This window comes from Cheilinus undulatus, linkage group 4 (assembly GCF_018320785.1).
Source record: "Cheilinus undulatus linkage group 4, ASM1832078v1, whole genome shotgun sequence".
In the NCBI taxonomy this organism is placed as follows: Eukaryota; Metazoa; Chordata; class Actinopteri; order Labriformes; family Labridae; genus Cheilinus; species Cheilinus undulatus.
In genome coordinates this window covers 23235287-23249246 of record NC_054868.1, presented here as the reverse complement: position 1 = coordinate 23249246, position 13960 = coordinate 23235287, and the positions used below count along the sequence as shown (strand labels likewise).

At 41.4% G+C, this 13960-nt stretch overlaps 1 protein-coding gene across 2 annotated transcripts in view; it reads left to right on the top strand.

Annotated features, from left to right (window-relative positions):
* Nucleotides 1-2243: 2243 nt before the first annotated feature.
* Nucleotides 2244-13960, top strand: part of LOC121508055 (zeta-sarcoglycan) — a 605848-nt gene continuing 594131 nt past the window's right edge. For both annotated transcript variants that reach the window (XM_041784545.1, XM_041784546.1), the window contains exon 1: nt 2244-2742. In XM_041784545.1, coding sequence (XP_041640479.1) covers nt 2704-2742 — 39 coding nt within the window. In that variant the 5' untranslated portion in view covers nt 2244-2703. The remainder of the gene's footprint in view (nt 2743-13960) is intronic.

The window sequence follows — 13960 nt, the reverse complement described above, 5'->3', positions numbered from 1 at the left end:
CCATATTCAAGAAAGTCTATCAAATTGAACACAAACCTTCCACAGCTGGATACTTCAGGAATATAAAGAGAAGAAAACAGTAAATGGTCCAATAGCGAGAGGCAGTAGAAAGTTGCAGCTGAAATCTCTTTGCACCCAGTCATTGTTCCAACTTTGGAAAGGATTTACTATTACATAAATAAACACTGTTTTTTGGAAACAAAACTGGTGATTCACTTGATAGTATAGCTTTCAAGCTGCAGATTTACATATCATTTGTTACTGATAATGCTAAGTATCTGTTTTACCTGTCTTGCATTGCCTGCTCTCATTTTATGCAACTTATGTTTATTTTACCAGAACTCATCCATCTTCTTCTGCTTATCTGAGGTTAAGGCACATTTGCAGCAGGTGAAGTAAGTCAGCTAAGATGCCCCTCTCCCCAGCAACATTTTCTAGTTCCTCCTTAGGGATTTTAAGGTGCTCCCAGGCCAGATGGGTTATATAATCCTTCCAGTGAGTTCTGGATTTGCCCCAGGATCTCCTCCTAATTGGACGTGCCTGGAATACCTCTGCAAGTAGCCAATAGGAGGCAGCCTTATCAGATACCTGAACCACCACAACAGGCTCCTTTTGATGTGAAGGAGGAGCGTGATCTCTCTGGAAGTCTGAGCTCCTCACAGTATCTCTACCTCTTGAACTCACAATCTCATTCTTCCAGTCATTACCCAGAATTCCTGACCAATGGTTGAGGGTTGGAATGAAGATCAACCTGTAAATCGAAAGCTTTGCCTTCCAATTCAGCTCCCTCTTCACCACAACGGCCCGGTACAGCACCTGCAAAACTGCTGATTCTACACAAATCTGTCAATCTCCCGGTCCATTCTACCCTCACTTGTGAACGAGATCCTGAGACACTTGAACTCCTTCACTCGGGACAGAAACTATCTATACACCCAGAGGGAGCAGTCCACCTTTTTTCTGGCAGAGGACAATGGCCTCAAACTTGGGTGCTTATTCTTATATCAGCCACTTCGCACTCAGCCGTGAACCACTCCAAAGCATGCTGGACGTCCCCAGCCGAGGAAGCAAATAGAACCACATCATCTACGAACAGTAGAAATGATTATGGAAGTAATATGTGTGTTGATCCAATATTGATTGTTGTTTGATAAATTTATTGTATGATATTTTATTGTAAAATATGAGTGTAAGGAGAGAACATCACCATAAACTGAGGAAATTTTTCCTCAGAACTCGTGATTGACTTGGTGGAGATGGACACGATCTGCTCTCCCCTTTTTATCTTCTTTTTTTTACCTGTGCTCACTGGCCCATCCTTCCTCCCCTCCTCTCCTCTGTGTCCTTTTTCTCTTTTCTTCCTCTCCTCTTCTCTTTATACAGTATTGCCCCCCTTTCCTCTTGCTCTTCTCTCCCCTCATTTGTCATCACCTTTCTCCTCTGCCCCCCTCCCCTCTCCTCTCCACTCCACTGCTCTTCTCCTTATTCAAAAGGTGGATAATAAAAAAGCTCTGGTGGTCGGTAGGCGGCGACACCTTATTATGCAGAAGGATGGAGATAATTTGAGCCATAAGAAAGAAAGACTTGACAACAAAAGAAAGAAAGTTTAAAAAAATCATAAATCATATTGTCCCATCAGAGTAATATCTCCAATATTCACAGAAAAGTATAAGTGCTATCCCCTTTTTAAAAATACACACACACTTTAACCACAGACACACAGAGCAACAATAGACTTTCAGCAACAACCTTCCAACAGCCTCTGCATCTAAATCTCTCTTGTCTTCAGCAGCAAAGCAGCATTTTCGATTCATCTACTTGATTAGAGAGCCTCCTCTCCTCTCCCTCCTTCCCTCTTCCCTTTCTTTCATACACACAAACACAGACATCGGTGTGTCAGTCAGTAGAATAATATACAGCATAAAGCTTGCATCCTTCTCTCCTCTCGTCTCAACTCTCGCAGCTCTCCTGATCTCTCTTCAGCGTTTCTCCTACCAGGACTCTCTCTCTCCTTCTCTCTCTCTCTCTCTCTCTCTCTCTCTCTCTCGCTTTTCTTCCAGGGAGAGCTGATATCTCTGGCGGTTTGCCGCATGGAAGTCGCCCAGGCAAGGCAGAAAATCATCTGTCTGATTCCGACTCCCTCTCCTCCGATTGCCGACCACTGCTGCGCGAGCAGACACAACATCACTCTCACATTTAACTGGATTCAACGGAATATAACGGCATTTATCCACTGACAGACTGGCTGAAGAGCCCAAAATCCCGGCTGCAATCCTGCAGTGGGGGGTAATATTTCTTATTTAGGTGTAACACCAAAAAAGAAGAAGACGTACCAGATTTTTCAAGTGCGCCAAAAAAACCCGCTTTAAACATTACGCACGGCTTCTTCTATCTTATCCCAATACATTTTCTCCCTGCATTGACATACCGGGAACCGAAGGTGGTGGTGGGGGGGACTTCTAAGGCATGGAGTCCCGATTTTACCAAGCGACCCACCGGGAGGAATGAAACTGAGAAAATCCGTCGCGGTGGAATATTAATAACCTAATCCTAACGATAATCCAGGGGATGTTGCAGCAGAGTTTGGGACTCTAGAGAGCATTCCAACTTTTCTTGGTCTCGATTTTTAATCCCTCTACTCATCTTCGTCGCCTGTGGGACTTCTATTTTCGTGACAGATTTGCAGCACTTCACTTCTCCATCATGGACCGCTCGACGTCTTTGGATATAGAAGCGCTCAAGGTAAGACGCTCACAGCCGAGCGGTGCGCACTTGCTCCCAGGGAAGAGAGTTGCGATGCTCCGCTGACCTGGGTTGGTGGATTGATGAGCAGATGACTGGGTGGCCTGTTGGGTGACTGAATATGATGGGTGGCAGGTCAGAGGACTGTTATCACTGGGCGGCTGGTTGGATTAATCCGCAGCAGGGTGACTGATAGTGAAGGGTAAGAAGCTGCTTGGGTGGCTGGATGGCTTTTATGACTAGATGGGTGACCTTATGACTCAAGATGCTTGGGATGTCACCTGGATGCTGCTGCTAAAAGAGCAGCCTGATTTTTTTTTTGTGTGTGTGTCTGGCTCTTGGTTGTTGCAACATCACCTAACACCTCTTTGGCTTTCTTCCTCACCCCTTCTCCTCCACGCTCCCTTTCTGTGGGTTTGGAAATCAAAAGGAGGAGAGATAGTGAGGGGGAGTGTGTGTCAGAGTTTAGTGCGTGGGGTGAATTTCAATATGCTTCCCTCGCATAGAGAGTTGTTGCAGGGCGCTGATACAGGCGTCAGTGGGACGCTTAGACGGGACGGATTGGCCCTACGGGGCGGCATCTTTGTGCAGAGGGTCTGTGAGCATGAGGAGGAGATGGCGATGGATTAATCACGTCTCTCTCTCTCTCTCTCCTCATATTAATGCTTATCCGCTTAAAAGTGAAGTCTGCACAACTTGGAACCCTCAAGATGAAACAAATATTCCACCGTTGCGCTTTGGTCGGATACGTGCCATCATGCGCGGTGGTGTTTGTTGATGCTTGCACAGATTTTGTGGACAGTTTCTGATATGTCTCTGTGCATGCCCATATGGCCAGAGTGGCCAGATACTGAAGCTCTGTAAATAGTCCTTGCTCTGCAAGCTTCCATTCCAGTCACCACTAATCAATAAGGCCAAATTTGATGTAGCCTGTGTGTGGACGTTTGAGTGGCATGAGGAAGGTATTGAAGAAAACATGCAAAAACCTAAAATCCATTCATAGCAGCAGTAAGGGAAGCATTCAGCAGCTGCTCCCTCTTTAAGAAAAGTTACATGTTTTACCTTAGTCCACTGTCTGTCCTATGTAGGTATGACTAAGATTACATGTCAGATATTTATCACCTGTCAGCATCAGCCAGGCTATACAGCCCAAGTACCTGCACATGTGCAGTCTTCTTTACCTACAGTATGAGAATGATTATAACTGCCCCCAGTACCACAGCTCATAAAGTGCTGTATAATTTTGTCTGAAAATAATTATGTGAAAAACATGCTTTGACATAGATAAGATCAATCCCCACTCTTCTGGTGTCATTTCATGATATTGGCACATGCATCCTCCCGGCTACGATTCTCAACCAAGGACTGGCTCTGATCAACTTTGAAGAAGACTGCAAAGAGTTTGCTAACAGTCTTAGTGGGTTAGTAAGAAAGTGAATTTTATTTGTGTAACACCTTTCACAGAACAAGGTCACAAAGTGCTTCACAATGATTTCAATAAATCAACAACAGCAAAGCAAATGGACCAGTCAGTGTTTTAGATGGTCAAAAGCCAATCTGAAACGATGTTTTAAGCTCTGTTTTTAAAGCTGAAGCTACTGAGCGTAACTGAAGAAGAAGAGAGTTCCAGAGAGTTGGGTGCAACTAATTTAAGTGCATGATCTACTTTGGTTATTTAATGAGCCTGAAGAATGACAAGAAATCCTGGATCTGCAGAACTAAGGGATCTACACTGTAAAGGCCCATTTATACTCCCTTTACGCACGAAAATGTATTTGTCCTTTTCAAACGATGTTACCGTCACTGCTCACATACTTCCATGCGTCCTTTACATTGGCATGGATGTTAACAATACATCCACCAGAGTCAAAGCCCAGAGTCAAAAGTTTATGACAACAACAAACTCAAAAACAAACATGGCGACTGTGGAGGAGGTATTGACGATGTACTTCTTGCATTTGGGGTCTTTGGGCATTTGGTACTTTTGCACCAGATTGAAGTTACTATGTCAGTTAGAGGATTCCCATATGTGGGGAGAAACTTTAGCAATGTCAGGAAGATGCACTGGAATCTGAAGACATGTGCTTTCTGGATCAAATGCACCTTTAAAGTTTGTCACAACAATGGAGTTATGTGAACTTCAGAGACTAAAAAAAAAAGCTATTCCAGCTCTATTTTTCTGAGTTAAAAGAACACTTTTAGTTTTAAGTAAACAATACTCAATTACTTTAAGCATTTTTTGTCATTGTACTCATATTTTTTGACAGTTATTCCTTAATCCACAAATACTTTTGCACCATGAGTGAAGTTACTGACTCAGTTAGAGGAGTCCCGTCTGTGGGGAGCAACTACAATACACAATGGGTGGTATACTGGGCATGGTGGAAGAGGACCTCCTGGTTCATGGTATACCTTTCAGTTATTGTTATTGTAACTTCATCATTTTTACATCTTACTTGATTTATCAAGTGTTAACTACAAAGTTAAACTTAGCTGCAAGTGCGCAAGACAAATACAGCTTTTGTAAATGCAACACACAATATCGACTTCACTGAGGTCAAAAGATTATTTTTACTTGATTTTTATAAGGCAATCGGTTTGCATGATTTTCTAAAGTGAGGTATGCTAATTGGGTTTTAGAGTGTATTTGGGACCTAGGGGTGTAGCAGGTCTAAGATATTCTGGTGCCTGTCCATGCAGGGCTTTATAAACAAAAACAAGTCTCTAAGAATGAATATGTTTCTTTTAGAGCCAGTGTAAGGAATATAAAATGGGAGTGATGTGAGTTTTCCTGCTGGACTTAGTAGTTTTGCGCATTTTGAACCAATTGTGAACAGTGAAGGGAAGATTTATTCAAGCAGGATGGATGGTCTTAGCATGGCTTTACACACTGACATTGCAGTCTGAACAGTTAAGTTCAATGGGCCCATCAATGGTATAGATAAAATACAAATAAAGGCTCAATAACAAGAAGTCTGCATTTGGAAACAAGCAAGACTTAATAAATATTAGATTTGTGTTGCTTTAATGATTTATATTGAGTAAGGTAGAAAAGGTAGAAAAATCAAATTTAATCACTCTTTTTTAATGAAGTAGGACCAGGTCTTTGCTCCCCTCCATGGGCCCCTCCATCACTCCAGACCCTCGATAGCTGTACTCATTATCCCCCCTTATCAGCTTTACCACTAAATAAAAAAAATTCTGTCACTCTCTCAACACAAAAATGAACAAATTATAAAACAAATAACATTTTTGTTCTTCACACTGATGTTTCTGCATAATTGTGATCCAAACATAAAGTTCTCGCATATTCAAATAAATTTTAAGAAACTTTCACTTTTGAAGCAGTTATGAAGATCTTTACAGCAGTGCAGGTGCTCATTGGGATCACTTTTCACTGTTTTCTAGTCTAGATTTTGCCTTTCACTGCAAATTGATTTTGGCCAAGTTCTGTTAAAATGCATAATTTCCAATCCTTTCAACCCTTTTATGAACAACTTGTCAAAAACAGAAGAGAAAAGTTTGTTTTGTGGCTGACTGATGACATAGCTGTATTTTAAGTATTTAAAAAATAGTTGAAATGAGGTCTTAGATGTTCTGATCTGGTTTCAATCAAATTTAAATGTGAAAATCTAAGTCAGTGCTCATTGGGAAACTTTCGAGACATTTGGTCTGAGGGTGGTTGCATTACTGCATCTGTGCATGTGTACGTCTCATAGAGAAATCAAAATCTGGGTCATATTTTCAGTGACACAACAGAACATTTTCTTGTAGCAGAACTACCATTCCCTGTATGAAAACAGGCCTACAGTTATGGATTAAGAACATGTATTGTCTAAGTCTTGAGATGGGAAGTCCAAAGATTCAAGCAGTCCCCTGTCACTACAGACACAATATGCTCTGTGCTTACTGAAAGTCTAATGTAATACTTTCTGATTTTTCATCAGGAGAGTAAAGCAGGAAGGAATTGTGGGTGGAAATGTCCATTTTCTACGTGCTCAGGCAGCACTGATAACAAGTGATTGGATAAATCAGAAAGTCGATGTGATTCCCCCGGGGTTTGACATTTCAAGTTGCATTTTATGTGATCAAATTTCTGAGAACGGGACAGCAGTACTGCCCTGACGCACGGCTCCAAATTGACTTTGATTCAGCTGGTCGTCATCAGGATGAAAATTGACATTCTGATTTGAAAATGACCTTAACTGTTAGACAAGAAACTTGACCTGCAGAGGTGTGTGAGTGTTGCCATTCGTTGTGTCACCTGAGTGGATGTCTGAATTTTTCTGACACTCTTTTTGGGACAACTTGTTTGTGGCAGTGGTTCATGCTTTTAGGGTGAATTTAATTTTTATTATTTAATATGCAACCAATTTGTACCAGATAGTGTGCTTCAATCTTTAAGACCTAATGCAATGCAATTTGGAGGAGCTTATTGTGTTTAAGATATGTGACTGACAAACTGCAACAGGATTCACTAAAATGCACTCTGGTGCATGGAATATAAAGAATGTTTTGGTTTTAGCCTCTTTACTTAAAAACTGATGGCTGAAGTTAAAAGTTGAGTTGTGACAAAGACAATAGCTGAAATCCTGAGCGGCACATAGGCCAAATACAGCTTTATTTTAGATGACAAAAACACCAAAGGCAACAACCTAGCTTATGATGTGACTGGGGGACCACTCATCACGGCTCAGAGGATAAAGGCAATGTTTGAGAGGGGTTTGGCTGCAGACCGTACATTTCTGCTGACCATTCTCAAGGACCGCTCGTCTGAGACAACATGTGTCTCAGAAAGGAAGTGCTGTTATTTGCTAACCTGACAGGCCAGATGGATGTCTTTCACACATCCATCTGGGAAAGCTTCAATAGGAAACGTTTGGGAAAAGGCAGAGGCTTTGAAAAATCCTCGGAGTATGATGGGGTGAACGTTCTGTCTGTCACATCTCTACAGGCCAATCAGAGCAACAAAGCATGTGACGGAGCTGTGAAACATATCTATCTGGCGTGTCAGGTTAGCAAATAACACTAGTATGTGTTACAGAGAGGTTTCAGAGCGAGAGAGAGAAAGAGAGAGAGAGAGAGAGAGAGAAAGAGAGAGAGAGGAGGGTCAGATGGGGGTGAGCGAGCAAGAGAGAATAAAGCAACAGGCGCTGATCTGAATCATCACTCAGCCATCTCTCTGTTATATTTCCATGGTTGATATCCACATAATAGATGAGTTAACTTTGGTGTTTAAAGTGAGGTTTCAGTGGTGAGCAAGTGAGGTGGAAGCAGCGGGAACAGTTTTGAATCATCGGTCACCTTGGATACATGAAATTTCGCATAAAATCAAACCTGTTACAAAAAAAAGGGGAAAAAAATGACAATTTCGTCATCAGTGTGCAGACATGATTAGAACAACATGAAACATGCTGATCGTGCAAAGGCCTCTGCATGCCGACCTGTGTACTGAAACACCTGCAGGCTGCAGCAGCCTCTCAGTGCGCTGTCAGCACGAAGACCAACACGCTTTCATTAATCTACAATTTTAGGTGAGTCAGAGAGCCCACTGGGTACAAGATTTTTAATAGATTAAATAATCTCCTTGATAATCCATGTGTGCAAAATGGAAAAGGTCTGTGCATCTGTCTGCATGTGTGCGCTGAAATGCAGGCTCATCCTCATCATGTCAGTCCATCAAAATGACGGACAGCCTTCAAAATTCTCCCTCATCCTTCGAAAAAATTTGTCAATGACGGAGAATATTTGTGACTTCTGCAAACGCAACCGATGATGTAACGTCATCGGTTGCGATATGTGTGCTAATAACAGGAAGAAAGACCAGCAAAAGCAACTGCTTGAAATTACGTTTTGAGCGGACCAATCACAGCCCTTGCGGTCTGCGTCGCCGCGATGCGTAGTTAGAATTTTTTTGGAGGTGTGCGTCAGGCTACGGCATAGGGGTCCACGTCGATGCAGAGGGCTACGTGTAGCTACACCGTTGACGTGACGCAGAAGCATAAATCAGGCTTAAGAAACAATTTATAGCCTAAATAATACAGAAATGTGTCAGAGGTCTGATTTTTAGCACGTATTTCTGTTCTGAGATATACGGCGTCTCAGATGAATGGTCGTAAGAGTTGCTGTCAGAAATGAACAAGATGCAGCCAAACTGTCATAGAATGTTTCAAGATGAGAATTTTTTTTTAAAGAACTTTATATAACCAAATTAATTATTCACAGTTTTAAGCCTTACCAGTTTTATAAGATGTCCTTAACTGCTTCCAAGCCTAAGAAATAAAGATTTTAGTAAACTCTGAAATGCTGTGCAGTTTTAGAGGTTGTTTTAAACAGTACTTTGGTTTTACAGCTTGTTTTTCAAGGCAGCTTTAGGTCTGAATGAGTTAAATGGGATAAGTAGGTATATAATCATGTAGATGACATAAGTCCCTGTATTATCCACTTCACTGGAGAAAAACATTGTTTATAGGCAGTCTTGGGCAACAGCACCACATTACCCACAATCCTAGAGTATCACAGCAAAGTCTCTGATAAGTGGAGCAGTGAATTTCAGTTGTGAGCTGCTACAAGTGAAGTTAACAGTCAGGGAAAAGAGGGCAGGAACTGTTAGGCTCTGCGGGGATGGTAGAAAAAAAAACTACTAGTTGCAGTGGACCCTTTAAACCTGTAGAGGGCAGTTGCTATGGACATTTCTAACACAAAGTATAGAATTTAAATACTTTGTGATAAAATGACAAGATGTGGACCCCAAGTTATTAAAAGTGAAAGTTAATCCTTATTAACGTAGGTTTTCATAAAAAAGTGTTCTGAGGGTTTAGTTACTCTTTAAAATACAATAACATGTGAATATGGTTATGACTCCAAAAAGTACTACCATTTCTCATACATTTAACCAAGCATCAAGACTGTGCAAAATGTCCTTCTGTGCAGCCTAAGCAACATCTTCCAACTCTACCTCTACACCGTCACACCTCGCAGCACTGGGTGGTCACCAATCAAGTGTGAGCCCTGGTAGTGTTAGTCATTTGCTCTGCCCATTGGGTTTAAAGGATTTCCGTCCTCTGCCACGGCTCTATCTATCCATCCATCTGCTGGTTGTTTTTTGCAGAGCTGGTGTCATATCCTTGGCAGTGCTGACAATCCCTGAGTCCTAGTGCATTGGTAGCTGGCACTCAAACTTGCACACACACACACGCACACACACAAACACACAGTCTTTCTTCTGCTGTTGGCTCTGTTTGTAGTGAAGGTCACAAAAAGCCTGTTTGTGTGCATGTGGTTGTCTTTTTATGGGTGTGTGCATCTTACTAGTATGTACAAAATCCTGCATAACCAACATACTTTTAAAAACATTTTGGAATTAATGTAAATCAATACAATGTCCCTTCAGAAATGTCTGAGTTTTTGCATGTGTGCGTCAGCCTTTCAAACTTTTAAAGTAATTTGAGATAAACAGATGCATAGAACGATTTTTTCAAATGATAATTCTGACTTTTATTCTCAAAGATGTGTGTGCTTTTGAATGAGTGTGCTTCAAAAAGCAATCACAGGAAATGAATAAGCAAGCAATGACAACATTGGGGCATAAGGGAGTCATTGCATTATATCAAATATACACGAGGTATGTGCATGTTTGCGTGTAAGTGAGTGAGTGTGGGTCTAGATTTGACCAAAGACCTATCTGCTTGTAAATCAGTGCAGGTTTCAATATCAATGGAGCAGTTTAAGTGCTATTGATCTTTGGTAATAGCTGCATCGTAAATTATATGCAGTATAATAAAGGCAGTCAGATTGAATTTGACCCTCTAGATTAGAGGCTCTAGACTTGTAACAGGAACATGTAGTGGAAAAGCAAAGAGTGGTTCAATTTTGATCATGCCCAATGAAAATTAGAATTTAACCCTGATATAGCCAGACAACATCAAAAGAATAACAACATGCTCATTGACATTAAAATCACAAGGCAGGATTCAAAGACTTGTGTTCACCTGGTCAATTTGGCTATCAAAAATCTCATGGTGTGTGTTAAGGCACTTGTTTTCCAGCCAACTCAAATTAAAGGTCTAAATTTAGACTAAGATGACTTTTGTGGATGCCTTCCTGACAACATGGCTGCTTTTCAAACATATTAATCAGATGCTTTCTTCCAATTCATGAGCCAACCTGATTTCCAGAATGGAGTTAGTCTCCAAATGACGGTTAGTTACCTGCCAAAGTGGCTGGCAAAGTTAACCAACTTATGGTACAAGCTTCGGCCAGAGTGAAACCAACATTTGCATGGTGGCTGCTTTCCCACCCTGGTTGCACTCTCACACAACCCCATTTGGTAACCACCCAGTAGCAGCCACAGTTTTGCATTTCTGGCCACTGAGCAGCTCAATTGGAGCAATTGGGGGGGTTCAGTGCCTCTTCCAAGGGCACTTCAACAGTAGCTGCTGAGGGACGAGGGACCATTACTCATTCATTTAAGCAAGCCAGCCCCCATCCTGCTCCCCTAAAAGCCTCTCTAACCTTCAGGCAAGTACGATCCCTCATGTGTGTATTAGCAGGCAGCAGTTCAGTTTAACCATCTCATGAGCATAAGCATAAACCACGCGCGAACTGATGACTTAATGGGCTGGAGGGTGAAATATGTTATATTTTGTTGACAGTAAAGTTTGTTGAGGCTGCCAGTCTGCCAGCTGCACAAAGTGAAAAATGGGCACCAGTGTTTGAGCCAAAAAGAGCTCATCCTGGAGCTTTCCAAAACATCTGCATGTGTGCTCACCCCATTTATAAAATCATGGCAGATATGGCTTGGACAAATGAACTATACAAAGATGGCATCCTCTGAATAACAAGGTCCCAACGGTGCCAAACGCTGCTACAATCCAATGGCCATCCCATATGAATTCAAGAAGATATGTTCTGATATCATGTTTTCCCTTCAGAACCTTCACTGCATCAAGAATCTTTCCAACAGAAGAGGGATTAAAAGAATACACAATGATTGCTGACACTTTAATTCAGTAAAACCAGTCAGGGTTAATGCATTCAATGTGATTAATTAAGGTCCATAACTCGTGCATTATTTTTTTCATCATGATTAATCAAATGCTTTATTGTCTCTTTCACCACACTTTGGTTAGCCCACTGAAGTGTCTCCCTGCAGCCACAGTGATAGTATCCTAGCTCAACTGCTCTTGGTACTGATTGTAGCTTTTCTTTGTGTTTTATTATGCCTGTTTCTTCCTCTTCTTGGTTGGCTGTTCAATAGCAGTAAACAGTTACGAGTGTTGCAGCCATGTATGACTGCCTTTTTTCTCCATTCAGACATATTTGTCATGTACAGGGCTGCCCAAAGAATTGACTGGGCCCCTGAAAAACCCAGTTGTGATTTACTGATGATATCAATGTGAAGGATACCACTTTTTGTCCATCTTTTTTTTCAGTCACTTTCTTGCTGCTTAGGACCAATTTTGACCACTTTTAACCTTTTTGCCACTTCATGCCCATAGTTTCCTTTTTTTGCCAGTTTTAACCCATTTTTGCAGGTTTTCGACCATTTTTTGGCAAGTTTTTGCTAGTTAATGGCCATTCTTACTGCCGTCATTGCCACTTCTTGCCAGTTTTAACCCATTTAGCCACTCTTTGCTCTTTTTTTTGCCACGTTTTCACAATTCTGCAATTTTTTAATGTAATTATTTTCAGGTGAAGTTGTTTTTTTTTTTTTTTTTTCCATTTTTCTTAACTTTACATTGGACGTACATTTGCTGACCTCCATAGGCCCCAGAGAGCCCCCTCCCCCCATGGGTGGTCTTGTTCATGTGACAACATGCATCAAGCCATGACCCTGGAACCATGACTGTTTTGGATGGATACAAACACTGTCACATTCTTACCAATGATTTAGTGTTGCTCACTATTTAAATACATTTAATATCAAATATGCTAAAAATTAAAAAAAAAAAAAATTTCTAGGCTGTTAGCTTAAGTATGCAATATAAAACTGCTATTTTCCTGCTCTGTCACCTATCGATCCATCAGGCAACAAGCATCTCAATCACATGAATAACAATCCTCAGCCTTCAGCCAACATTCTTCTCCCTATTTTTCATTCTTATTCAAAGCCTTTGGGTTTCTGTTCTCCAAAATAAAATGTTACATGTCTGCTCATGCTCTGCAGTTGTTATTGCCTCCAGTGCCATCTCACTGGTGAGATGCTCCTGAAAGCTGATCCTCATATATATCTCATGCAAAAGTGCATCCATATCCAGATTCTTATGTGGTTCAACCTGCATCCAGATGATTCAAAGAGAGCTGAGTGAACATATACAACTGGAAAATTCTAGGTATTTACTATGCTGAATGAGTAGTGCTAGGAAACACTTAGAATATTTAATGGTGTTGATCATACCCCCCGGACAGCAGCAGAACTGCCTGAACTTTGATTCTGAGAGAAGTTAAGGACTTTCTGTGCAGTCTCGAAGTTTATTAAGCAACTTTTACATGAAGTAGATGGACTCAATGATCTTACAGGAAAAGCAAGATGGAATGCAGAACCTTCACTTTCCTCCAGGCTTTCTTACACTTTACTTAACACTCTTAACCATTTTATTCACTCTGTAACACACTCACAGACACACAACGACATCCAGCACTCAGGATAGGATGTCAAGCCCAGTAGTCAGACACCTGTTTAGTCCACATCAGTCAGTTTTACAGGTAATTAGCTGTTCCTTGTAGAAAGGCCTTTTTCATTACACAGTGTGCATGTGTGTGTGTGCGCTTGCATTTGATGAGAGAAACAAGGTGAAACTCTCCTACATTAAACACTTCTTGTATGTGCCTGTATGTGTTTTTGTGTATGTGCTCTGCTCAGTAGCATTGTTTAAAGGTCTAATAGCTAGCGGGCTACGACTGGCCTTCTAAAGGTTAACTCACAGTATTTAGTCTGTTTGTGTGGGGGCATAGATTTCCATGTGTGTGCAATTTTGCTAAGTTGGCTAGGTAACAGTGAAGTAATTGACACTGCAGAGCCCTCTGCATTGCTTGCAGGTGTGTGTGTGTGTAGGGGTGTGTGGGGGTGTGTGTGTGTGTGTGCATGGGCACGTGCATGCGCTTGAGCTCCCTGCCACTACCTGTAATGAAGTGTAAGAAGGTAAATGAAGCCAGTGGTGCCGCCCTACATTTAAGGAACATATACCATGATTTGACAAAACACTCTTATTTGCTT